General features: G+C 38.2%; 2 protein-coding genes across 5 annotated transcripts in view; both read left to right on the plus strand.

Annotated features, from left to right (window-relative positions):
• The first annotated feature begins 421 nt into the window (after positions 1-421).
• On the plus strand, positions 422-8,962 carry edc3 (enhancer of mRNA decapping 3 homolog (S. cerevisiae)). 3 transcript variants are annotated; one of them, XM_022684147.2, is made up of 8 exons: positions 422-705; positions 845-872; positions 2,233-2,412; positions 2,522-2,823; positions 3,030-3,371; positions 4,130-4,283; positions 4,414-4,631; positions 4,986-8,962. In XM_022684147.2, the coding sequence occupies exons 3-8, from the start codon at positions 2,249-2,251 to the stop codon at positions 5,318-5,320; spliced, it is 1,515 nt and encodes a 504-aa protein (XP_022539868.1). In that variant the 5' UTR covers positions 422-705; positions 845-872; positions 2,233-2,248; the 3' UTR covers positions 5,321-8,962. The 3 variants fall into 3 exon arrangements, with proteins under 3 accessions (XP_022539868.1, XP_015462283.1, XP_007252923.1); XM_015606797.3 differs by having other exon boundaries at positions 422-862; XM_007252861.4 differs by lacking the exon at positions 845-872 and having other exon boundaries at positions 424-705.
• Positions 8,963-14,265: 5,303 nt separating this feature from the next.
• The window catches only part of csk (C-terminal Src kinase), a 32,228-nt gene continuing 19,608 nt past the window's right edge, over positions 14,266-26,885 (plus strand). The window contains exon 1 of one of the 2 annotated variants that reach the window (XM_007252859.4): positions 14,266-14,728. The gene's annotated coding sequence lies outside the window, so the exon portion shown is untranslated. The remainder of the gene's footprint in view (positions 14,729-26,885) is intronic. The other variant, XM_007252860.4, reaches the window with a different exon arrangement.

Consider the following 26,885-nt stretch of genomic DNA (forward strand, 5'->3'; position numbering starts at 1 on the left):
TATTTTTATTTTTTCATTTTGTGACAAAAGTAGATTTTTCATCAACCTTCAGAATAAAACATGTTTCCTGTATATTTGTATTTACTGTAGTTCAGGCTGTGAAAAACTTAAAAATGAAAAACTTAAAATTTAATTTTAGTAAATTTTGCCTTAAACAGGTAAAATATCAAGCTGAGGAACATTACACTGTCCCTGACTGAGGTGGCTAGTTATTAATATGTATTAGTTTTTTAGCTGTTTAGCTCTATGCACCTCCATTCATTGAGGACTCCCTCGCGGGCTCCCTCTATACCTCTATATAACCGGATAGGAAGTGGGCAGGCTCTCCATAAACCTCCGGTAAATGTCACAACCGGATGCGCTGCGGGCATTACAACTTTACAATAAATTACACGCACTTGTCATTTTGAGATTATCTAAGCATTTTTTATCCGATAAAAAAAAAAATCGGTAAGACCAGTACAGTCCAGTCTTGGGTAGGTAAACAGCTAAAAGTAATTTCCCGCAGCTCTGATCTCGGTTTGTCTCCTAACCTGCAGGGGCAGCAGGGAGCGCGCAGCTCTGAGCAGGAGGGAAGAAGTTGAGCGAGTCGACGAGTTCTGCTGCGCTAATTTATCAAAATATTAGCTTATCTAACTACATACAGCTACTCGCTGGGTAGATAAACCCTTTATACCTGTTTATTAGACAGTCGCTTCTTCACAGGTTCGTATAAACATTTACTGATCAAATAGATCAGACTGGGCTGGTTTTAGGCTGGTTTTTACGTATTAAAGTAGTTAGCTAAGCTAAGCTAACGCTATCTGGTTACGAGGCTAACCGTTAATTTTTGCTCGGATTTCAGAGAGAAACGGACATTAACGTTAGTTGTGGTAAATTATTTCCTTCACTAATATTTGTCTCTTTATGTCAGATTTCACAAGTTTGTTTTTTGTATTTTGGAATGAAAAATTTGATATTTCTGACGTGTTTTTGTAACGTGTATTTTAAGCCAGGTTGACCTAATGCTAACAGCGTACGTAAGTTAGTTTGCTAGCTAGCTTGCTAGCTCGATGTCTTACGTTGTTTAGCCACGGATACGTAGGTTAGCTAACTGTTAGCTCCTCGGGACCCAGGCATCTCTCTAATTTATTAATGCGTAGATTAAATACCATCGTATAATACATATTTTCTTCACAATACACACATTTGTATCCGTGTTGACCGAGAAGTTAAATGGCCTCATGTTGCTAGCTACACGCATGCCTGTTATCTGTGGCTAAAGAGGGCGCACAACATTAACGTTAGTCTTTTTTAATTTTTGTAATTTTGTCTACACCTAAAATTGGTCTTCAAGTTATAATTATATTTTAATCATGTAAGGTTATTTCTATATTATCACGTCACTTGCATTTTCTGTGGTGTAAATGTATGCTAAGTAAAGGAATAAAGTTAGCTAGGTGTGTAAAATTCATTGCAGTATTTTTTTTATTTTTATTTTGACTTATGGAGTCTCCGAGTGACATATACTATACATCCTGAAAGCATCACAGAACAGTGTATGCATGTATTTGGTCATTTGACTTCACTTATAAAAAAAAAAAAATAGCTCATTAAAAAAAACTATTATTGGCTTCTACAACTATGTTCCAAACATTTTACCCATTCAAATTCTTTGATTAAATGGTTTAAGTTCCGTTTAACTTGTTAACTTAACAAAAAAAATACAGGTTATTAATTTGTATTTATGTTGCATTAGGATGTCATATGTAGAATGTTTACTTTCACAATAAATGTTTACAGCGCTCACAATACAAAAATAAATCATGAATGTGCTGCTCACTGAATGTATCATTAATCATTTTATAATACTTTAAAGAATACAATCGCATAATAACTAAATCACACCCTTTGAAAGGACGTTTTTAACTTTATCATAGGGTGGAAGTTGTGTACTTTTTGTTCACATACCACAGTCTAAATTGTATGGAGGCACAGTATTACTAATGCATTGGTCATTGTGTGACTGGCTAAAATATTGGTGAAATTCAGCAAATCAGCAAATCTTATTGAGGTCATGACAGTTTACTGTACAATATTTAAATAACACAGTTATTGTGACAGATCTAGTAAAGTTTGCTAAAACAAGCAAATTGAAATGTCTAGTTTCATAATATACTGACAGATTTGTGTATGTTGTTGGATACACTGACATTTGCTAAGTCATTCAACCCTCTCTTTTACATTCCTCAGCTTTTACTTTGACAGAATGGCAGCAGACTGGTTGGGTAGTCTTGTTTCGATCAACTGCGGTGCAACGTTAGGAGTGTACCAAGGAGAGGTCTCTTCTGTTGATCAGACCAGTCAAACCATTTCCCTCAGACAGCCATTTCACAATGGAGTCAAGTGTCCAGTGCCTGAAGTCACTTTCAGGTAAATGTTGATTCAGTTTTAATCAACTCTTTGAAATATTTTTCTTTTACATAAATTATTATTGTTTTGGAAGCATTCTAACATCAGTTCTCTTGTGGTGTGTTCTCAGCGCTATTGACATCAAAGAACTCAAAATCTTGGAAATTCGTAATGGCTCCAATGGAGTCTCAAAGCGGAGTCTTCCTGACCCTAGCTCCTCCACGACTGGTTACAGTGGACGCAAGGATAAAGGTGGGGGTTGTGGAGCTAATGGTCAGATCAGCAGTGCTCCTGTGACTGTACCGGGTAAAGCTGAACCTCGCATCCAGGAGGGTGGCATGTCTCCTTCACAGCACTATTCAAAGAGTTATGGAGAGCGGCATGTAGACATGATGAGCCAGAATAAAGGCTTCAGACGAAGACACAACTCATGTAAGTGAAATGGGTTGGTTTGGTTATGTGTTTTATTTTATAGAGATTCTTAAACTTGTACTGTTTCTGTTTAAGCAGTATAGCTTTAGTTAACATGTTGGACATATATTTTTTGAATAACCAAACAAACAAAAATAGTAATATATCTATTAGTCTTAAGAGCTCAGCAGTAGAAAGAAAGGTGTTTGTGTCTCACTTTCTTTTAGGGTCTTCAAGCAGTAGGGGTGCAAATCAAGCCACTCCGAAAAAGAACGGGTCAAAGAATGGTCAGACGAAGAATAAAGATGATGAATGTTTTGGAGACGGCATGGATGACGTCCTAGATGAAGACTTTGATTTTGAGGGGAACTTGGCTCTTTTTGACAAAGCAAAAGTCTTCTCACAGATTGAGTCCTCAGATCGACGAGGGAATGGTGCACGATCTCGGGGAACTCCTGCAGAGCAGACACCCTCTCGCTACCGCCATGATGAGAACATTCTAGAAGCTAAACCTGTTGTATACAGACAGATCACGGTGCCTCAGCCAGAGGCAAAAGAATATAGCACTGGTATTATTTTATTTTATTTTATTTTATTGTAATGTAATGTCATTATAACATGATGTGGGAGTAATTGCTTTAAAGGCACATTATATAATGATGAATTCAGTAATGCATTTTTTTACTTTTTAATTCAGTTTTACATTTACATTTTCTAACCTCTTTTAATTTCTTCTGATTATGTGCCTTGTAGACAAGTAAATTATCAAATAAATTAGCTCTGTCTTGATGGACCTTATTTTAAAAGTAGTCTTGGCTGAAACACTCCAACATTAACCACAGAACCCAAAAATCAATAGGTGTAGCTAAACAGTCTAAATATAATCCACATTTTATTAAGTGAATTGAATTTATATTGAGGTATTTCGCAGTATATATTGTGCATATTATGTGTGGATATTCATTCTTTGGGTAAAAAAAAGGTATTTCCCTACTATACATTTATATTCCATCAGCATTCAATGTTGATATTTATTTATATAAATATGTTTCAATACAAAAAGAAAATAATGTACAGGTGGCTCTGGGCTACTACACCAAAAATGCAATTAGATGTTTTTTTTTAAATACATTTGTAATAATCAGAATATATGGCGATCCAGGTGCATTTAGTTTCTATTTCTTGATTTTTTTTATGTTTATATTAACATCAGTGTCAACCTTTAATTCCTGCACTGATGCATTTGTTGTTGTTGCCTTTTATGATGTCACAGTCTTTTGTACACATTAGTAATACTAACATGATATTTCCTGTTCTGTTTTCCAAGACTCGGGACTGGTGGTCCCCAGTATCTCATATGAATTGCACAAGCGCTTGCTGAGTGTGGCAGAGAGTTATGGCCTCTCTTTGGAGCGCAGGCTGGAGATGACTGGTGTGTGTGCAAGCCAGATGGCACTTACACTGCTCGGAGGCCCAAACAGGTTAGCAGGTTTAACATGAACTGTATACAAAGATAAGTTAGACTATAATGAGTTTTGTTACCTCTTTGGTGAAATGCTGTAAAATATAGCATGCAAAGTTTTTCTAATTTTACTCACACCCTTTACCTAGACTCACCCCAAAAAATGTGCACCAGCGGCCAACAGTGGCACTGCTTTGTGGGCCACATGTTCAGGGAGCTCAGGGAATAAGCTGTGGCCGCCACCTGGCTAACCATGAAGTGGAGGTCATCCTCTTCCTTCCCAATTTTGTCAAGATGCTGGAAGCTATCACCAGTGAACTAACACTCTTTGGAAAGACGAGTGGAAAACAGGTGTCCAGCGTTAAAGGTAATGGTGTGGCAATTTCCTTTTATTTGTGTTAAATCACTGATACTTTAGCTCTAGTGGTCTTTCCTTTGGAAAAAACCTATCAGAGAAATGTAGCTCGGGAAAAGTTTGAAGGCTTTTACCCTAAATTATAAGTGTGACTGCGCATAAATTAAAAACAAATAATTTTAATTTCGAGAGATTTTACTTATTTTTTAAAACTTAAAATTGAAAGTTGTATTAAATCTATATTTACATTACATTAACATCTATACATGTCAGTACATTACACATTTTCATTATTAATGCTAAGCTTGAAGATAAATTGCTGTCTACCTTGATTGTAATGTGTTACTGTGGCTCATATTCTCTCAGATTTGCCTGATACACCAGTGGATCTGGTCATAAACTGCCTCGACTCTCATGAGAACACTTTCCTGAGGGACCAGCCATGGTACCGGGCTGCTGCTGACTGGGCTAACCAAAACCGGGCCCCTGTGCTGAGTATAGATCCTCCGGTGAGCGGGCAGGAGCAGGCTGTGGAGGCTAAATGGTCCCTCTCTCTGGGGCTTCCTCTTCCACTGCCTGAGAGAGCAGGCCGTGTGTACCTTTGTGACATAGGCGTTCCCCAGCAAGTATTTCAAGAAGTGGGCATCAAATATCATTCCCCCTTCGGCTGCAAGTTTGTTATCCCGCTACACTCAGCGTAAGCAGACTCTAGCTCTCATCCATGACCTGTCACGTCAGGGTACGGGGTCACTGGTCCAGAACCTGCCTTAAATTCCCTTTTCTTTTTTCTCCCCTCAAGTTGGTGATCAGAGGTTGCTTTAAGCATTGTGACAAACAAGCTACTTTCTGGTGGTACTAAATCCATCATAGTTAATTATTTTTCTTTGAAGCAAATCACAGACACAGACTCAGAGAGTAGGACTTTGATGCTCCATCAAAAGGGATAAGAAACGGAGGACAGCAGCCTGACTGGGGCCATTTCCTCCCACCAGCCTTCTCTGCATCTACAGTGGAACCAGCATTGAGCCTCTGCAACCTCCTGCTTTTCATTTTAAATGAAATGATGTTTGGGTAATTCTGTGTAGTCTTTCCTGACTTAACCTGTGGCTTGGTCTGCAAGGGTCAAATCTGTTGCACAGAGACACAATATTACATCTTTTCACAAGATAAATGTAAACTGCAACAAAACCTAGAACAATATTGATTGGGCTTCACCTTTTCTGCAGTCTAATTAGACTTATTAGTTTTGTTTGTTGTTTTCATCATCTCAAAAACTGAAGATTTCTTTTGTAGTGAAGAATGAATTTAAAATTCATTCTGAAATGATGAATATCTGTAGCATGTGGGGATTTCCTTTTTTCAAGCTGGTGCCAATGTGATCAAAGTCAGCATTAAAACACAAATGCAGCACAAGGCTTTTTGTGGCTTCCTGATGACCAAGCAGAATGGGATCCATAGTAACTGACACACTGGCTTATTGTGATCAGAGCTTTTTCAGTACAAGACTGCCTAGTGATTTGTTTTGTTGTTGGTCGAGAGTGATTGACTGGTTTCTAAGAATGTGTTCCTTTTTAGTGAAATTTATGGGTTTATACCAAGAACAGATATTATTTGAAGAGTTTATTGAAAGGCCTATTTTTTACAAACAATGGAATAATGTCTGTCATGTGACAAGGTATTGTATGGCATTAAGTAATCTTATTTTGTAACTAATGTGCACAGAGCTATGGTGTAACATTTGTAACATTCGGACCCTTCTACATGGGCTTTTTCATGTTAAATGTGTGTACAAAAGTAATCTGTTTCTTAATGTAAAGTTCACTTTACTTGACCTTTCTTTTTAACAATATACTTCTATTCTAAAATTAGATTTAATTGTTAAAAATAAGAATGAAACTTGTAAACTATATTTCAAATGGTTCTATGAAGAACTACTTGTACGTCTTGTTGCAAGTTCACATTATAACATTACAAGTGAGTGATGTCTTAATTTCATCACATAAGGTACCATTATTTGTAAAATACTATGGTTTGTAATAATTTTGTGTAGGTCCCCCTAATTATTGTGGCAGTTTTCAGTTTGTCTATTTGTTGTAAGATGTTCTGACTGTTTGAAGATTGCACTTTTTTGTCGATTCGTAAGTAGGGACCTTGGATACTTAACAGCCTGCGGTTTTTGGAAGTTACAGAAAAACAGTCCGTTGGAAAGAGTGGTGATATTTGGGAAACAGGCCCAGAGGTGTGCCAAAATCTCAAGTCATAATGCCCCCTTTAGAGTACCATTGAGTTGTACCACTGTTCAATTGCTGATACTTACTATTAGACTTAAGATAGTCATATGGATTAGCTAAAAATTAGTTCTGATAAAGTTCTTTTAACAGTATTTTACTAATAAAAGCTGGATCACCAATCTCAGATAGTGCAGCTTTTGTGAAATTTGCAAATAAACAAAATGACATACATGTTTGTGTACATAGTTAAATGCAGAAACAAACTTATGTCACTTCAATGATGAAGAATATTGGTATATTGCTGATTGATATTGCAATAATCAGTGTAGCAGAGGTTAAATGATTTTTATGGATGGTGTTTAAAATAGCACTGTCCATTTTCTTGAAGCATAAAGTGATTGACTTTATGTTGGGAGAGGAAAATATTATCCTGATCAATTTGTCAGGTATGATAATTACACTTGCACTGGCTGTATTAGTCTAGTGCTATGTCAAACTTTTTGGTTTACAGTTTTTTTTGTTTGTTTTTTTGCTGAAGGGTGATGAATCAGCACAAAGCAGGTAGAGACATTTAAGCAGTTTGTCCACTTAATTTCAGCTGTTCGGAGATCTCCGCCTTTTCATTTTTGACATTGAGGACTATAGGGTGAGCATGTTTGAAGTCATTATTCATTGTAGGTCATGACTTGACCTATAACAATATGAAACATATAACAGACTGTGAAGCTATGCAGATATAAGGCAGTGTAGAATCAGAATGGTTGTGCTTGATAATTGAGGTGTATCTCAAGCACCAGTAGGCTTTTTTATTATAGCTGGTCTGATTTCTTTTTCTAAACTAGACTTTGATTTAACATGTTTAGGGCTAGTTATCCAGAGCCAGATTAAGCCTAAAACCACATTGAAATGAATTCCCAAATGTTATTTGCCATGAGCCCTGCAATTTAGTCCAATACTAAGCTTAATACTTGTCTTGGAAAACTGGCCCATTTGCTGCTTGTGAAACGTTTTATATGTATTTCCCAACAGTTGCTTTGTATGCAGTTGATTCTTTAGTGGAATCTTCTTAATATTCCAGATAATATCTTAAGTTATTCTCTGTAAATTTTTTGTTAACGATCAACAACATTTAGAGTTTTTGAACCTAAAAATAAAGCTGTATTGTTCGCTTGAGTCTAGGTGTACTGAGCTCAGTTTTATTGCAGAGGTCATTTTTGTTAAAGAATGTAGCCTCGCTTTTTTGTTATCTCTAAGCCGGTTGACTTTTTTTTGGTTACTGCTGGCTGTTTTTTTTGTGTATTTTGTTGCATTTGAATAGTAACTGTGCAATACCTGAGCACTGAGTTTACATGGGTGCAAAGAGAGATGCACTTGTATGTCAACCATTCCTAAATGTGAGGTTTAACTCGTTTATGCTTTCAGAGAGAGAGAGAGAGAAAGAGGTGTTTTATATTTACTCCTGAAAACAGACCAAGAACTGACCTTGAGCCTCTCAACTGTTCTGGCATTTGGCTATAGCTTTTATAGCTTTTATGCTTTTGATTTAATTTTCTTATATTTGTTTTCTAGTGGTCATTTGCTGTTATAAATGATGTCAATGACCTTTTTGTTGTCAAGGTTTCTTATTTTCCTGTTGTGAAGGATGATTTACTTTTCTTTCATCTACAATGTGTATGGCATCAACAAAGATAGCAGGTGACAGGCCCTGGCCAGCACAAGCCAATACTACTTAATGGGGCCTTGTTTTGTGTGCAGTCATGTTCACTGTTCAGATTAAACTAAACAGATTCTGAATTTGCTTCAGTTTTCTCTTCTCTTCCTTTGCTGGTACTTCCTTTTGGTTACCCACTCTTAACAAAAGCATGCAATTATAGTCACATCACATTGTCTAATAATCTTCTGTTTTCAACACCTTTTATGAGGCAGTGCAAGCTATTGTTTTGTACCAGACTACTATGTGACTTTATTTGGGGGAAAACTTGATTTGTAATCCAGTGATCATGTGTTACAACACTGTTTTGATTGGTTTGGGTGATAATACAAAGGTATTAAACCCTTAACATATGTCGGTAGGTTGTTAAAACCGTGACTAATTAAAGACAACAATTGAGATTCTGCAGTTTGTTGTGTTGTTTTTTTCCCCTCCAGGTCTTAAGGAACATTTTGCTAATTAATTTTTGTTAATGTTAATGTACATATACGGATCATAAAACATTAAAACAAGTGAAGTGATTAAAATGTAACTATGTTGAATGCAAGAAAAATGGGCAAGTGTAAAGATCTGAGCCAGTTTGATAAGAGCCAGACTGATGATCAAGCCAAACTTGATCATCGTAAAGAAGTAAGTTGTAACAAGGTTTGTGAACTTTAAAGTGACTGGTTAGTATGTGGTGAAATCCCATCTCCTTTAAAACCTTGGTGTCTGAAAACCTGATTTACAGCCCAGGGAGACGAGTATCTGGCCTCTCTGTCTCCGGTCTCCATTGGACCTAAGAGCAGGTTACGGGTGAGGACCCAGACTCCTGTGGAACGGAAGCGGTCTGTATAACCGCTAGGGTTGCAGCGGTAACCGGTTTCACGGTATACCATGGTATTAAAATGCACGGTTATCATACCGTGTGTGTTTGCTTATTACCGGTAAAACGCATGCCAGCGGACAAACTCACCCGCGCATGCGCAACTCTGCTCCGCCTCAGCTTCTCAGCACACAGCGGTGAGAACAGCAGAAAGTGCATCAGACTAAACAAATCTCCGTCCGCCTAAAAAAAGGCTAAACTAAAATCAGCAGTGTGGGACTATTTCGGATACCCGCCGAACGCACCCGAGGATGGTTATCCGATTTGTGATCAATGTGGCCATAAAGTCACAGCTAAAGGTGAACATATACGTCAAACCTGTTCTCCCATCTCCATGAACACCACCCCGCTGTGCAGCGCAAAGTATGTGTTTAGTTTATCATTTTAATCTGAACCTAAATAAAACCTCTTTGTAGTCGTGCACAACCCATGCGGTAAGCGCCCGCAAAAGCGCTGAGTTATCCGAAATTTGGGCACGCAGGTACAGGCGTGAAGTGCGTGCTACGATGGATTCACGTGTCCGTGTAAAGGTCCTGGCCGGACTGGATGTGAAAGACGCCATTCATTTACATGCGTTAATTTTCTAATTCTGACGTGCCTGTTTTTCATATGTTAAAACCAAACTCGGTGTGAAAGCCTTAAAATAGAAATCTCTATTGTGAGGATCATATCAGAAATAAATCCCCTCTTTCTGCAGTATCTGGTTATATACCAACTTGGCAGTAAAACGGACGTTTATAACAGTTGTTGATCAGACACTGACCCAGGCTCAGTTTATCAGATAATAAATAATTTAAACTTAAATAATTGTACTGAATATTTTAAATACAGGATCTTTACTTATTAGAGTACATGTAATGTGTATAACGTGTGTGTGTATGTGTGTATATATATATTATATATATTTACATATTTATATATATTATATACACTCTTAATGCCCTTAAGAGTAGTGCAAAAACCTGGTTTCCTTCACCTGATGGTGTACACCTTTTTTTTTTTTTAAGGAGACATTAAAATTATAATTGTTCCAGGTTTCTACAATAAATAGTTAATTGAACAAAAAACCTTTGTTGTAATTTCTTTAAGGGTGATACCGTGATAACCGTGATACCGCGGTATTTTCTGAGACGGTTATCATACCGTGAAAATCTCATACCGTTGCAAACCTAATAACCGCATAAGGGAGCAGCACATAAATAGTAGCTGAACATAAATAGGTGAACAAGATTCACACACTGTGTTCCTATCCACTATCAAAACCCATAGTCAAAGAGAAAATGCGCTTGCCGGGATCAGCTTGACTCTAGTCTGGCACTGTGAAGAGAGATGAGGTGTGTAGAGTAAAGTTGGAGGCCCAGCTCGTCGGGTGCCGCCAGAGAAATGCCAGTTGCCTCCAGGGCAAAGAGGCCTGGGTTTTGGTGGGATTGGCACCCTGGGCCTTTCAGGGCTTGCTCTAAAATATCTACAGTTGTGATCAAATTTATTCAACCCCCACTGAAATAAAGTGTTTTGGCCAGTTTGACATTGATTTTGATCATTTCAGTCGCAGGTTTGTGACTGACTCCATCACATTTTCCTCCAAGATCTCCTGGTACTGAAGGGAATTCATGGTACCCTGCACACGTTGAAGCTTTCCTGTACCATTAGAAGCAAAACAGTCCCAAAGCATAATTGACCCCCCGCCATGCTTCACAGTAGGCAAGGTGTTCTTTTGTTCATAAGCCTGGTTCTTCCTCCTCCAAACATAGCGCTGGTCCATTGTCCCAAACAGTTCTAATTTAGTTTCGTCTGACCACAGTACACTGTCCCAAAACCTTTGTGGCTTGTCCACATGACTTTTGGCATACTGCAGTCGACTTTTCTTGTTCTTTGGAGTCAGCAAGGGGGTGCGCCTGGGAGTTCTGGCATGGAGGTCTTTGTTATGCAGTGCGCGCCTTATTGTCTGAGCTGAAACTTCAGTGCCCACAACTGACAGGTCTTTTTTCAGTTCCTTAGCAGTCACGCGGGGATTTTTCTCCACATTACGCTTCAGGTAGCGCACAGCAGTCGCGGTCAGGATCTTCTTTCTGCCACGACCAGGTAACGTTTCCACTGTGCCCTTTAACTTGAACTTGATACTTCCGATAGTGTCTCTTGGAATATTTAACAACTTCGCAATCTTTTTATATCCATTGCCATTCTTGTGAAGAGCAATAACCTCTTCTCTTGCCTTCACCATGCTTGTAAACACACCAGTAGATGTCTAGAAGGAGCTGAGTATCACAGTCCTTTTAAATCTGCCTAATTGGTGCTTATCATGCTTGATTGCTGCTCGTTGACATCCACAGGTGTTTTCAATACCTGATTGAAAACACTGGAATGAACCTCTGTTCTTAGGAGTGGTAGTCGTAAAGGGGTTGAATAATTGTGTCAATGAAGAAATCACAAAAAGGCCATTTAATACTTTATGACAAAAACGATTGATGCTATCTTAGTTGCATTTAGTTCTTTAACAAGTCCTTGTAAGATTTCATTATGAGCACAATTACAAATGTGCACTGAATTCCATAAAACCCTTCACAGCATTGGGGGTTGAATAAATTTGATCACAACTGTAAGTCCAACTAGTCACCATGTCTCAATTTATGCCTGGCCCACACTATATGATTTTTAGAATGTTGAAAACCTGCCCTGAATGAATTAGCCACATACTTTAAAATTACGGATGCCCAGCCAACACCCCAACATCCCCAAACCCTGTGGCAGTGTTTCGCCAGCTGGATAAAAACAAACATAGTGAATGACACAGAAGGAAAGAAAATTCCACAGGTTGTCTTCAGTGGTCTTTTTTAGCCCTACCAAGATCTATGAAACATCTTAAATTCTATTAGACAGCTGCTGAGAGGTGATCTTAGATCATGAATGATCTTAGCTTGATAAATGAAAGCCACTGCTCATTTTGACTGATTTAAAATCAGTCGGTTTTTTTTTGTGATGTAAAGGGTTTTATAAGAATCCTGGAGAAATCATGAACAATTCAGAAAAACAGAAAAGACCTGAAAGTCTTGGTATTGGTAATAAATCGACAATAAATGGTTGGTATCGCCAATCCTGCAGTTCCTCAGGCAATCTAAGGGTGTCGCTGCGCTCGAATGTTTTCCACAGCGGCGCGTCTCCTTAGAAACGCGCATGCGCGCTGAGGCGTATGTGTATGTGTTTTTACTTGTTTTAGCACTTTGTGGGAACCAGACCAAATGTTGATTGTATTTAATTTGATTACATACATACCCATACATATGGGACAGTATCAATATAATGTGCTTTTTGTCTCCGCAGCATAGTTAAGTTTTATACAAACACTGTGTAACAATAAATATTTCAAGATTTATTCTGAATGAACACGTTATTACAAATAAAGGGAACGTTAATCTTCACATTAAAGTTTTGTAGATTTTATTCCATATACCTTTTTGGTGTGAGGAGGTGGAGTTTCTGCCATGTTTGCAGGGCTACCTGGTTAAGTTAAGAATCCTTAGGTGGTTAAAAACACCCTTTTCTCATATTGTCACAATATTAAGCTCTTAAGCTTAAGCTGTCTGTCCTGTCATCAAGAACATTTTAATAATTTTAAAAAAGCAAAATCATGTATCTTGGAAACAGAACAAGTTCACTATGAACAATTGAAAATGTTCAACCACAAGTTCATCAAATCCAGCAGCTTCCATGACACAATTGAATAAAAGTGATGAAGATGTGGAAAGGATTTCTGTATAGTCTAAAGTCTTATAAATAAGTTATAAATATAGTAAAATAAATTTTTTCAAGTTATTTGTTTGGAAGTGTTGAGCACCAAATAATAATTAATAATAATATAGGCCTTAAATAGATGTACTTAAAACATAGGTGGGCCATTCCACCAAATGGGTGCATTTTTTTGTATTGTCTTGTACATTGACATAATTAAAAAAAAACTACTTATTACTTACTACTCATAAAACATTTATATTTATAAAAAATAGCATTTGTTCGTGTCCCTACTTTCTAACTATACACTTTACCATGAAAAATAATGATTAAAATCCTTCAGAGATGTGATATTTTGCATTGTTGTGTAAGTCCAAATCCCATCTATGCTTTAAAAATATTTCATAATAAATTTCATAATAAATCCACAATATTTAAGTTAAAATAAACATTTTAGTTGTGTCACTGGGTTTCACTCATTTATGTTACTGTAAAACATTACCCCATAGCTATTTTTTGTGTTTTTACTAATTCTATGCTAAGAACTCAGTCCTGTTAATTTCATTCCTGTTACTCAAAACATAAAAAGTAACAGGAATGAGTGCTAGTAACAGGAATGAGTGCCATTAACAGGAGTGATTTTTTTCATAAATATCCGTTATTTGAACATACAAATACCATTTCTTTAAAATAAAGACTCTCTTGAGAGAAAATCAAAGGAATTAGTGGACTTGCTTTTAAACATGCTTTTTGAATGTTACATGACTTTTGTAACCATCTTCGGCATAGAAACCTTAAATAAAGTTACCTGAAATTGACCAATACATGTGTTATTAGATTCAGAGTTGGAAAAAAAATTAAAATATGTTACAACAAGCAAATGGTACCCATTCGGTAAAATGGCCCAGATATATTGTATCTGGGTTTATTAGTTATGTTTGTTTTTGGTGGGTGGATCTAATATTCTCAGGATAATGGAAAAGATTAGACCAGGGCTTGGGCTGTGACAGAGACAGCACAATACAGTCAAAATCCCCACAAAGACAGGAATACAAACCACTGTGTCTGCGCTTCCTTTTCGGTGGTTTGTGTGTGTGTGTGTGTGAGTGAGTGAGTGAGTGAGAGAGAGAGAGAGAGAGAGAGAGAGTGCTAACGACAACCGAAGCAGCAGGGCGAGCCACCCCTAGGTCTGCAGCGCTTCGGTTCCGTTAATAACCTGAAAACATTCAGCAACAGATAGAAACCTCCCCTCTGCGCCATACTGCCGCTCCGCTGCTCCACAGACCGGGCCGGACTGCGGGCTCCTGCAGGCTGCGGGCAGCGGCGCCTCGGTTCACGCCTCCCGCTATTGTCTCACTGCGTGTCGGTTAAGCTGCTGCGGAGCGAGCGCTGTTTTTCTGCTTCACACCGGAAAAGCGAGCAGACCGCGGCAGCGTCCTGCCCCAGAGCTGCTGCTGCTCCTTCACACCGCTGCCTTCTCCCGGAGACTCACAGGAAGGGGAGCCTGGACCAGCCTGAAAACCCCCCATTCTCACCGCTTCACCATCTGGAAACCTAAAATAACAACAGGACACAGGTAGCTAACCACTCCATCAGGTTCTCCTCCTTACCACCATCTGCTGAGGAGCCAAAACACTGCAGTCATTCGCTCTTTATTTCGGTTTAGTCTGTTTTTCCATTCGTCATTTATAAAAAAGCATTTTGATCAAGTTACACAGTCTCAGACAAAGCTTATAACCTAGCTAAGCTCTTCATTCTTCAAACCCAGGCGGGTTTATGTCTCATAACGTCTCTCTCAAGATTGTGCATCTCCCTCTCAGGTCACCTTATATACTTATAGCTCTGGAAAAAATTAAGAGACCACTTCAGTTTCTGAATCAGTTTCTCTGTTTTTGCTATTTATAGATATAGGTTTAAGTAAAATGAACATTGTTTTATTCTGTGAGCTACGAACAACATTTCTCCCAAATTCCAAGTAAAATATTATGATAAAGAGCATTTATTTGCAGAAAATGAGAAATGGCTGAAATAGCAAAAAAGATTCAGAGCTTTTAGATCTCAACTAATGCAAAGAAAACAAGTTTATATTTATAAACTTTTAAGAGTTTAGAAATCAATATTTGGTGAAATAACTGTTTTTTAATCACAGTTTTAATGCATCTTGGCATGTTCTCCTCCACCAGTCTTACATACTGTTTTTGGATAACTTAATGCCACTTTTGGGGCCAAAATTCAAGCAGTTCAGCTTGGTTTGATGGCTTGTGATCATCCATCTTTCTCTTGATTATATTCCAGAGGTTTTCAATTTGGTAAAACCAAATAAACTCATAATTTTTAAGTGATATCTTATTCCTTTCCAAAGCTGTACTTATATGAGACCCAGGAATGGCCTGATATACTTGATATTGGGGTAACGTGAGTGTTAGAGGGGCTTGTTTACTGGAATCCTGTCCCAGGTTCTACAGCTGGATTGGGTTTGTTTAATCAGGAAAATCACCAAAGGTCCAGACAGCCAGCACACATGCATTTAGTGTGACATTCAGAAATACAGCTCTTTTAGCCGATCCTCCCAACGGGCTTACAATGCTACCAATAGGGGCATAGCATTGCCCGTGAAAAAAATGCTATTTTTACATCATTAAGACGCTCAAAGTAACTCCACACTTTACTGGTAAAATTCTTAGGCTCCTGACATTTAAAAATGATGCACTGAGAACTGTGAAAGTGTACAGATACTTTAGTTTGAAAAAGACTGTGTACACACACAGTACCTTGAGCTAGTTTTCCGAGCACATTGTGAAATAAAGTCCCGAAAAGTTGACTGATGAGTGCAAAAAAAATAGGTAGGATAGGGGAACTGATTGCAAAATTAATTTCATTAAAATGCATGAATTCCAGCTTTTGCAGAAAAAAATAGTAATTTATTTGCATGGGCAACCCTATGCCGATATTATTAGCCTTGTAAGCCTGTTGGGAGCGTTGGCTAAAAGTTCTGTATTTAGGAATGCTGTGAGTAAACGGAGGTGGGCTACTAACTAAGGTTTGTACTTGTTATCATGTTTCACTTCAAGTCCATTCCACACGAGATTTCTCCTTTGAAATGCACTCTGTGTTGTGTTCTCTTGTTAGAAAATATATAATGGAGCCTGATTTTGAGAGTACAACTTTTTGCTGTTTGTTGCAAAAAAAGAATATTTATGTCCATCTTTTTTTTTTACTTCAGTCCTGGATTTTTGGAGTGCATTATTATTTGACTTCTGTTACAATTTAGTGAAAATATCAATTAGGGGTTAACTTTTTTATTTAATATTTTTTTCCTATAGCCAATATTGCTGTTGCAAAAATACCCTGAAATATTGTGATATTATTTTTGGACCATTTCGCTCACCCCTAGTCACAACATTGTAAGAAAACAGTTGTGTGATTGCTGGGTTGTCTCCACCCAGGAAAGCCCCTGTTCTCAGGGGTTTGGGGTAAAGTGGTCCATTATAGTTTTTAATCCTGATGAGGTGAATGGAATTGTCCAATCTGTAAAGCCTAAATAATCTATAATATTACTATATATATTGTAGTAGTTATGCTTAGATGTAGTTGTAGTAAAATCACTGTTGGGGGGGTGGTTCTCTGGATAACTGTACTAAAGTGAACCCCCAATGCACTAGAGTGACCTTCGGCCAAGCTGCAGAGTACCGCCTTATACTTCCCACTAGTGTTATGTTGTCATGGTTTTTAGCAAGTGTTTTCTGTTTCAGTGTATGACTTTTTGAATTGGCCTCCAGAGGAAAGGTCAGACTATGAGCCTATGGACATGTTGCATGTTTTAAGATATCTGTAGTGATGGTGAAAAACAATAGCTTAGCTACTGATGTTCTTGCCCTCAGTAAGGGCTTTACCAGTAATATATCATTAATCAAACATGTAAGAGTGAAGTTTTTTGTCAGATATTTTTTCAAAATGTATTTTGAAAGTTTTCAAGTTTTTTGAAAGTATTGGTTTTCAAAAGTCTTTTCATGTCAAGCAAATGAAAGACAGTGCCCTTTCATGCAGGTGTAGTTTTATCACAGTTATTTAACCAACACGTCAGCGATGGGGCATTTAGACAATGATCTAAATATTATGTATTATATGACCTGCTGGATTGCAGGCTGTAATTAAATATAAGCAGCCTTAGTATTTACTACGAACACCTTTTTGTTTTTGAAATTTTATATAATACATTTGAACATGTCCCACCAGTCAAATAGCCAATTATTCAAATGCCAAAAAGCCCCAGTGTGTTTTTGGAGCTGATTTGAATTAATGAACAAGAGATGGATTTAGACCTGCTGGCCTCAGAAGGTCACTTCCTCCTCCTCAGCACAAAGCCCAGACTTTGACCTGGCTGGCAGATCTCAGCATAATGGCCCAGCTAGAACCACACATCAGCATCAACCTTCTCATTACGCATCATGAACCATGCATCGGGAACCAAACAGCCAGTCTGTATTAGAATAAGTGAATAAATGGGGCGATAAAGTAATTCCATGAACTCAGTATGCAAAATTAATCTCTGATGTCTATATAGAAGGTATGTTAACTTAGTTAATGTGAAAAATGTACAGATGTGGTACTAAGTTTATTACTGATTATTTTGGCCTAATTTGCTGATAATGGGATTGAGAAAACGTTGATTGGCTGGTTACAGAAAGGCACTGATATATTAATGTTATGTTTTTAGCAATGTAACAAAAACATTGTGATTATTATTTTTTATTATTATTCCCATGTCTTATTGGATAGTGCTGCTGTCCCATCAGTACAGTATGCACTGTGTGGATAACCAATTGAAGAGATGATGAAGGCATTTGGAGTGGGTTAGCTTTAAGCCTAGGACGGAAATTCACTCAGTCACAAGGCCTTGTTATTGTGAATATTTTTAGAATATTTGGTGATGATGTGTGGCTCTCTAGTGTTCCTAAAGCATAACTATGTCAGAAATGACCTCAGAACACTAAATAGAGATAGCAAAACTACCATTTTCCCCTGAAGTGGCTGCTGTATTTCAATGCATTGCCTGCCATAACCAGGCAGAGATCCATGTAAAAAGGTAAAATAAGCCTTTTTGAGCCTTGAGTCCTGGTGTTATCTAGAACTGGAACGATTGGCTTAACTAAAGAACTGCTGCAGAACTTTCTTTATAAAGAGTGTTCATAAAACACATCAGATGAGCCAGTGTGTTATTCTTTAACACTTTCCATTGTTCCACCTATCACTTCTTCATTTTGCAACAGGCAGCCTAATTGTGCTTCCAAAACCATGGTTGAAGTTTGCGTACTGAGCAGAACGTTTAGATGCTTAGCCCTGTCATTTGCTGTGGGCTTTCCCCTGCCCTGAATTGCTCTTTATTTGCTCAGCTTCCTTTCAGTAGGCTCTGTGGTGGAGTGGCCTAAGTTAAGCTTTACAGGCCTCAGTTTGTGGTATTTACAGTACAGTGAAACCGTTGCTTGTTTGCTGTCTCTGCACAGCTCTCCAGCACTATCTTTCTCTCTTTTTTTTTTAATCTGGCCTTATGAATGCTAGGCAACTTTCAGCTTCTGATGTTACTGCCCTATATAGTGATTCCTCCTCATTTTCACACCACCCAAAACAGCCACTTATGAGATTTCAGAGAAACAGGAACAACTTTGATGCTGTGATACATTGCAGCAGCTACTACAGGCTGCACTTGTGCACGCTTGTGCACAAAAGCCTTCGGTTAAAACCCGCCCTCGTATGTACAGCGTAAACAGGATGAGTGCTGAATTTGGTGTGTGTCCCCCAGGCTTCACGCTGGCACATTCTCGCCAGAACACTGACAGATCTCACAGAAAGAAACCGCTCAAATGGCTGTGTGTCACAATGTGAACGGGTTGTCACACAGCATCAGCAAGACACGAACATGTCAAAGCGCATCCAGTTGCCTGTCATACACCCTTAATTATGATCTGGACTGCAGAACGATGATCCCACAGACTATAGACTAAGGTGATGCGGCAGTGCAGTGTAGCTTTTATTATAGGTTTTATTTATAGGTTTAATGCTATGTTAATATGTAATTACATGTTTGTTAACATAGGTAGTTACACAATGAATTGTGATATATTTGTACTCAATTTGCATTCTCTTTTTTTAGGGTTACATAAATATGTGTATGTGTAAATGTGTGTGTTTGTGGACACCCCTTCTAATGAATGCAGTCAACTACTTCACACACAAACACACACACACACACACACACACACACACACACTTGTCTACTCTCTATCAACAAGTATTTTTCATATAGTAAAACTCTCTGGAGCAGATAAACATTAACCTATTTGCATCATGCCTAATGTAGTATCGTGTTCTCTGGAATGATGGTTGTCCATCCAGTACTTTTGAAATGAATTACGGAATTGCATATAAGGTGATCGTCCAACATCTTGACCTCAGTAATGCTCTTGTTGCTGAATGCCATAAAATATTCACAGTAATGCTATAAAATCTAGTAGAAAACATTTTCTCAGCAGTAGAGAGAGAGTTTCTCCAGCAAATGCAGGATAAACTGTTTGTATACCTGTATAAGAGGTTAGAGATCAATCATATCCGTTTGAGTTTTCACACATTGTAAAAAAATGTGTGATAATATTGTTTAATGTTTTGTATGTCTTTTTGGCATTTTTAGCTTTAAAAAAAAGGTTTACAGGTCACAGTTGCTTCCTGTCAAACCCTAAACTGAGCAGTGTAAAAATGGTTCTTGTTAAGCAAAAAGATTTCTTGAATGCAATTTATAGAAATGCGTAACACAGTACATAGCAACTAATATATACATCACAAACAATGACTGTATGTTGTTATAGAGACCATATATTTAACACATGTTGCATATATTTCCTGGTGTTGACTTGTGGTAAATGCTAACTGAATTGTGTTGCCTTGTACTCTGTCTGAGCAAGAACAATCTGTCTGTCTTTCTATTTTCAGGTAGAAACTGATAATTGAAGTCACTCATGGCCTGCTGATTTCGCTTAACTCTATTGATCATTTTTAGAATTTGCACACTGTGAATGTGAGTGAGGCTCTCCCTGCTGATCTGGTGCTGCTTTTATCTCCTGTGTGTTTGTTTTGTCATTCAGGAGATATAAGTTCATATGTAAAGTGCATTAAATCCCAGAACAGACATGCTGATGATTCTGTGTCAGATGGTGGGCTGGTGTCACTTCCCAGCTGTGTGCAGCTGTTTTGCCATTTTTTCAGCTTGCAAGGCCCAAAAGGACAAACATCTGAAGTCGGTCAGGGTGGGGTGAAGTTGGCCACATCTCCCTGATGTTTTTTTTTTACACACACACAACACAAACCCACACTACGTCATTGATGTCATTACAGAGCAGTGTGTCAGTCACAAGCTTCTTCTTTAAGCTGGTGTTTGTAAAGGCCTGCTGTTTTTACGCTGGTAGCTGTTTTTCACAGCTTGTTGGTGTATTAGCAGAGCAGATGATTCAGGTTGCTGAAGGAGTTGCTGTAGCACGAGGGGCTGGTCAGAGAGAGGCTTCTCACTGACTGCTGGCCTGGTGATCAGTGAGAATGGAGCCGAGGCAGCAGAGGGAGAAGTTGAATTAGAATAATTACTCAGAACAGGGATCTTATCCTGTGCTCACCCTGCAGGGCTTCTGCTCACTTCTTTTTGTGGGCGTATGACGCTGAGCTAAAGGTGGTGTTTGAAATGTAGTCCGTACGGAATGAATCATTTTAATTTTATTAAACACATTTGTCTATGCTATGTACACATTATATACACAGTAGAATGCTCAGTAATCATTGTTATAGTGTTAACTCACTGCACTGCTTGGCAGAATTGTTTATTGAGATTATTATTCATGGAATTTTGAATGAGTTATTTCTGTATATATATATATATATATATATATATATACATTTATGTAAATAATATAAATTTTGCCACTGTTGTATAAAGTCTGAAAGCCACTCAAAGCTTTTCGTTTGGAATTTGAGTGATATTTCACATACTTGATAATACATTTATTGGACTCCAGAAAAAGAGCAGAGGGTTTAGGCTCTACAAATCAATTACATTGACACAAGTTGTATTTTCTGAGTATCCAGACAGATTTAACACAGTTGTCGCAAAAAAATGATTTTGAAGGTGTTCAAATAACTATTTTAACTGTATAAATAATACATGAAATATGAAAAATATGAAAATATGTCCAATATATACTAATACTTGAAATGTTCCTTTAGTCAAATATCATGGTTGAGATCAGATATGTATACTTTGAGAGTTTTTTGTTCAATTTTGCTCAGTGTTTTATGACTCCATGGACCCCAGTCCATATTTTAGTTTACATGGTTTAACTGGTGGCTGGCTAATCAGACGTGCTGTTTAGAACTATACTAGTTAAGTATTATCGTTGGAAACCACTGGGCCTAAGAATTTCCTCTCATTGTTTTGTTGAGTTTTGGCCTTTTTCATAGACCTAGTTTGTAAGATTGTGTCCACAACACCATTGAACTGTAGTCTTTTGAAGTCTTTACAGCTGCTGTTTTTCCCCGTAATCCCACTCTTCTACATGCAAATGCAACTTTCACCCCAAGCTTCCAAAGATGTGGTCTATCCTCCCGCTGCGCAAGCAGCTCTCTCCAGCCTTTCACTCTCAGCACCTGTCACTAAATCATGAATGTGTTTTCTGAAGCAAAACAGGAGTCAACTCCCTTTAGATCCAGCTATTTGAAATGCAGGCAGCCGTTCACTTGCTGTGCAACCTAAAGACGACCGTACCATCTGCCCTGCCTGGTGCTCGGCTTCTTTCCCTGAGTTGAAAGCCTTGAGCTTTAGTGTCTGGAGTTTTTGCTTCCATGAATATTCCATGAATAATGCAGCAATAATTAGTGAAGAGGGTCTTCAACAGGCCTTTTAAGGCTGCCTCAGTGGTGGTTTTACTGTATCTTTTGGAAAAGATCGCACTAAAAACGTGTAGCACATGGTGGTGATGACTGCATGATGAAGGTTTGCAGCTTTAACTGCATTTTGGAGTGCAATGCACTCCAATGCACTCCATGCAATGCACTCCATGCACTGGGCCACAGACTGTCCAATCTGTGGTTTTACTGTTGGATGTAGAATGACTGTCAGTACAGATGTGCTGAATATTTTGACATGAAATTCAGTGCTTACAAGTAAATATAGATGGATAAGATTAAGTTCTGATATGTTTAGCACCAGTGTGGTGAATGTGACAGTGGCATCGTAAATGTTTAATACTATTATATACAAAATCTAAAAAAGATGATAACATGAAACCACACCTGCTACACAAACTGCCGTTACTGTTTTAGTTTAATTCCAATTTCCAAATAACATGCATGGCTGGTTTGTGTGGTAATGGTTTGGTTTCCGGAAGGATGACACTGAATACAGTACAGTCATGGTGAAAAATCTAAATTAACTGAGTATTAACATCATAATCCATTGTAGTTTACTTAGTCTGTGAAATGCCACCAAAAGTGCAACATTTTTATGTGTATTATTAAAAAATATATTACTTAGATACACAGTTACATATGTATTATTAAAATATATAGAATTCTGTGTTTTTGGTGTTACAGATGAATGCTTATGCTTTAACATTAATTATACATTACATTTTTATTAATTTCTATCACAAATTGCCTTTCTCTTATGCATAAGCATAACATTATCGTAATATTAACTAAATAACTGCTGCCACATTAGCTCCTGGAGCTAAAGTTTAATAGCAGCTAATGTTAGCATTTTATAAATAGCAGCACTTCAGTGAGCAAAAAAAAAATAGTGCTTTTTTTTGTACAAAATCAACCCTTTGTCTAATAATCTTTGCCAATTATGTAAGTGCATCTATGAGTCAAAGTGAATAATTTCGGTCTGGATTTGATAACAGCTATTGCAAGCTGACTAGCATTTTAGAAATAGCAGCACTTTGGTGAGCAAAACAGCTCATATTTAGAAATGACTAAACACCTGGAAAGACCACCACAGATCATGCCATATACCATGCAGTTTTACTGCGAAAATTCACTGCCACTGTACTCACACGATATATTTAGTTTTTTTTTTTCTTTTTGTAACACCCCTAGACTGCATTGCAACATAAAGCCCCAGATCTTTGATGGAAAACAAATATTTTTCTTTCTTTTCTACTGAATCAGATCAGGTTTGAATAAATGCATCAAATTTAAATGTGCAGTAGTCCTGTTTTTTGGCAGATTTGAGAAGTTATATGGTCTCTCAGAGGAATTTTTTGTAGTTAAAAAGAGAAATGGAGGGCAAGCGAAGCGAGTGAGACCGAGAGCAAGTGTGAGAGTAAGAATGCTGTGTGACCGGAGGTCACAGCGATTGGCCTGTCTGATCTTGCCTTAACAGACTGACTGTGTAGAGATAATCATTTGTAGCTAACTTCCTTTTCTCTCTCTTTTGCTCTCTCTTTCACTCTCACGTGCCTCTAATCTTTGTACATAGAGTGCATTACGCTGGAAAGTGTAGAGTTAGACACAACGGTTGCCTTTTATTTGCTGATTTTGTAGGATTGGACACCAAAGCTTACAACAGTTATAGTTTCTTATTTATCTATGTTGCTTTTAACAACATCCATCCATTTAAGTCGGCCTTCTGCAGAAGGAAGTAATGGTGAGTAAAATATGCATAAGCTAATATTTATAAATTAAGGCTGCCTATAAATATTCAGTGTTCTGCTTCTGTAACGCTGCACAAATACGACTTTAAAAAATATAAGCATTGGCTTTTAAAGCGAGAGCAGACAGGATGTATTGAAATTAAATATTAATCATACTATGCCCCATACTTCACAGCATCAAGCAAAAGTTTGGACATCTGGCATGGTTAGCGTTTGTAAAACCTCCTATTTAGATCACAGTTTGTAAACATTACATTATCTTACAAAAGTCCTTCAGCACTTATGTGGTGATTTAAACCCATTCTTTCTTTCAAAAATCTTTTAGTTCTACCAGGAAGATGCTAGAGGCAAGTGTGCAATAAAAAACAATTTTCTCGATACTATTAATAATGTGAAAGATAACAATTAAAGTACATGGCGATGGCCCAAAATCATCTGCCCAGGTCTGCAGCATCTGGACCCTCACAGATGAATAAAGCAGCGGGGCAGAGCCAACCCCACCGAGCAGCCGGCAGGACCAAACTGGAGGCAGTGGGGAGGAAGTAGGGACATGTACAAAACATCATATAAATGTGTATGTGTGAGTGGAGGTCTTATAAAAATGGGGGAAGTAGGTAATTGCTTTAGACAATTAAAAAATTAGTCCTAATGTATTACAAGGTTTCTGCCAGCGCACAGCTTACAAAAGAATATACAGTATATAATATAACAGGCAAGAGAAGTTTAAACTATTTAGAAAGCTAGACCAAAGTTTTAATAGACAGTGTTTACAACCCAAACCTTTTTCCCTATATCCCCCATGTTAAAACCATTGCTGGAAGCAGTGGGTGTCTGGATGTTCCCTAGTGGACGAGTGTGTTTTAGGAGACATGCTGAAGTGGCTGATCTTTGCTGAAGGATGAAAGGCTGTGGATTTGGATCTCCATGCACATCATGCATCCATACTCACCGCTCTCATTGAAGCTGGCTTCCTGGTTCCTCGTGTAGCCTAAAGGCATTTCACTCTGTCTTTTACTGTCACTTGCTCTCTCTCTGTTCTTTCTCGTTTAACTTGGACTCAGAACCAGTCAGCCGGCCTCTGATCTGCTCAGTGTGATGTGTAGTGATCTCTCGCTTGGCTTTATCAGTGATCGAGCTACTACAGCCTTCAAGACTCAGAATACAGCTCTGATCACATTCTCTCTTTATGAGATTTTACTTATCTGCCGTCTACACTGATGCGTGTTGCCACATGAGCAAGTCTGTGTTCGTTTGATCATTCTCTCTTTATGAAACTCACTTATCTGCTCACATTCTACACACTGATGAGTGGGAGAAACTGTTCTGCCTATACATATATCAACTAAATATACTGTGTATAATGTCACAGTAATCAGCCTAGAATTATAAGTTCTGTCAGGGTATCATATTTGTCAATGTCCAAAAAAAATCTAGTTCTTTTTGCACATTATTTGAACACAGCAGTGGCACATTACAGATATGTTTGCCTTTTCCTGTAGATTTGCAATTTTGGAGATTTTTTTTAAACACTATTTTATTTAATCCATAATATATGAGTCAGACATGTACCATACTATATACCCAAAATTGTCAATTGTATTCACTCACCCATCCAAAACATTACATTCAGATGTTTCAAGTACATACAGGTGCTGGTCAACGAATTAGAATAATTTGAAATAGTGCAATCATGAAATTCTTTGAATGCATTTTTTGTGCAGAAAGCAAAGCAAGCACCTGTCCTACTCGTTAGACTAATCACAGAACTCGTTACCTGGAAAATTTGCTCAGCTGAGCTTTCCAAAAGGCCCATTTAGGCCATTTAACTGTGACACTGTTGTTTTATTGAATTAGAATAATGGAGAAACCGTTTCATTGAATTAGAATAAATGCTCGAATTTTTGTTTTCTGTGAAGAGTGTTCACTGTGCAGTATAAAGTCAGGGTTGAGTAGAATTTCTAAGTTGTAAAATCAATCATGGGTAAGCAGCGCGACCGCTCAAATTCAAGCCCTTCGCCAACAAGGCTTGACCCAAACTAAAATTGCTGAGCAGCTCGGCATCAGCCAGTCTTCCGTCTGCAAAGCACTCAAGAAAAACTGCAGCAAGCGCACCAACTGTTCCGGCATCCAAAAAACTTATGCTCACGACAACAAGCAGCTGAGAAAGATCGCAGTCAGCAACCGGTTCAATTCCACTTCCGAGCTCACCGACTTGTGGAACAAGCAGACCGGCGCTGACGTCTCCAGATCAACCACTTACCGTCGTCTGCGCGAACTCGGCTTCAAATCTCGCGTTCCAGCAGTAAAACCGATGCTGAACAAGAAACAAATGGAGAAACGGCTGAAGTGGGCCAAAGAACACGGCGAGTGGACTACTGAAGACTGGCAGAAAGTGGTCTTCAGTGACGACTCACGCTTCTGCATCTCCTTCGGTGACCAAGGTCCTCGTGTCTGGCGTTGTGGTGGCGAAACCTACAACCACGAGTGCATGAAAAGATCCGTCAAGTTTCCCCAGAGCGTTATGGTGATGGGGATGCATGTCCGCTCGAGGTGTAGGGAAACTCTGCTTCCTCAAGAAGACTGTCAATGCTGCCGTATATCAAGATGTTCTGGAAACGTTCCTGATTCCGACTGTTGAGGAACAGTTCGGCGAAGAAGATTTCATATTTCAACAGGATCTTGCACCGGCTCATGCGGCAAAGTCGACCAAAGATTGGTTCACTAAAAAACAGCTTGAAGTTTTGGCATGGCCGGCCAACTCGCCTGACCTCAATGTCATTGAAAACCTTTGGGCCATCGTCAAGCGGAAAATTCGCGACAGAAAGCCTACTACGCTGAACTAACTGAAGCAGAACATCGCCACTGCCTGGGAAGCTGTGAGTGCGGAAACTTGCGACAAGCTGGTCAAATCGATGCCGCGGAGACTTCAGGCAGTCATACAAGCCAAGGGGGCAGCCACAAAATACTGAGAAAGTGATGATTGTAATTATAATAAAAATTATTCTAATTCAATGAAACAGTTTCTCCATTATTCTAATTCAA

This window comes from Astyanax mexicanus, chromosome 10 (genome assembly GCF_023375975.1).
Source record: "Astyanax mexicanus isolate ESR-SI-001 chromosome 10, AstMex3_surface, whole genome shotgun sequence".
Taxonomy (NCBI): domain Eukaryota; kingdom Metazoa; phylum Chordata; class Actinopteri; order Characiformes; family Acestrorhamphidae; genus Astyanax; species Astyanax mexicanus.

Bases quoted from the DNA above. Each gene is read 5' to 3' on its own strand.
- edc3 (XM_015606797.3), top strand. From the start codon at position 2,249: ATGGCAGCAGACTGGTTGGGTAGTCTTGTTTCGATCAACTGCGGTGCA. The intron at 2,413-2,521 runs GTAAATGTTGAT...GTGTGTTCTCAG, and splicing joins GTGCCTGAAGTCACTTTCAG to CGCTATTGACATCAAAGAAC. The intron at 4,632-4,985 runs GTAATGGTGTGG...ATATTCTCTCAG, and splicing joins ACAGGTGTCCAGCGTTAAAG to ATTTGCCTGATACACCAGTG.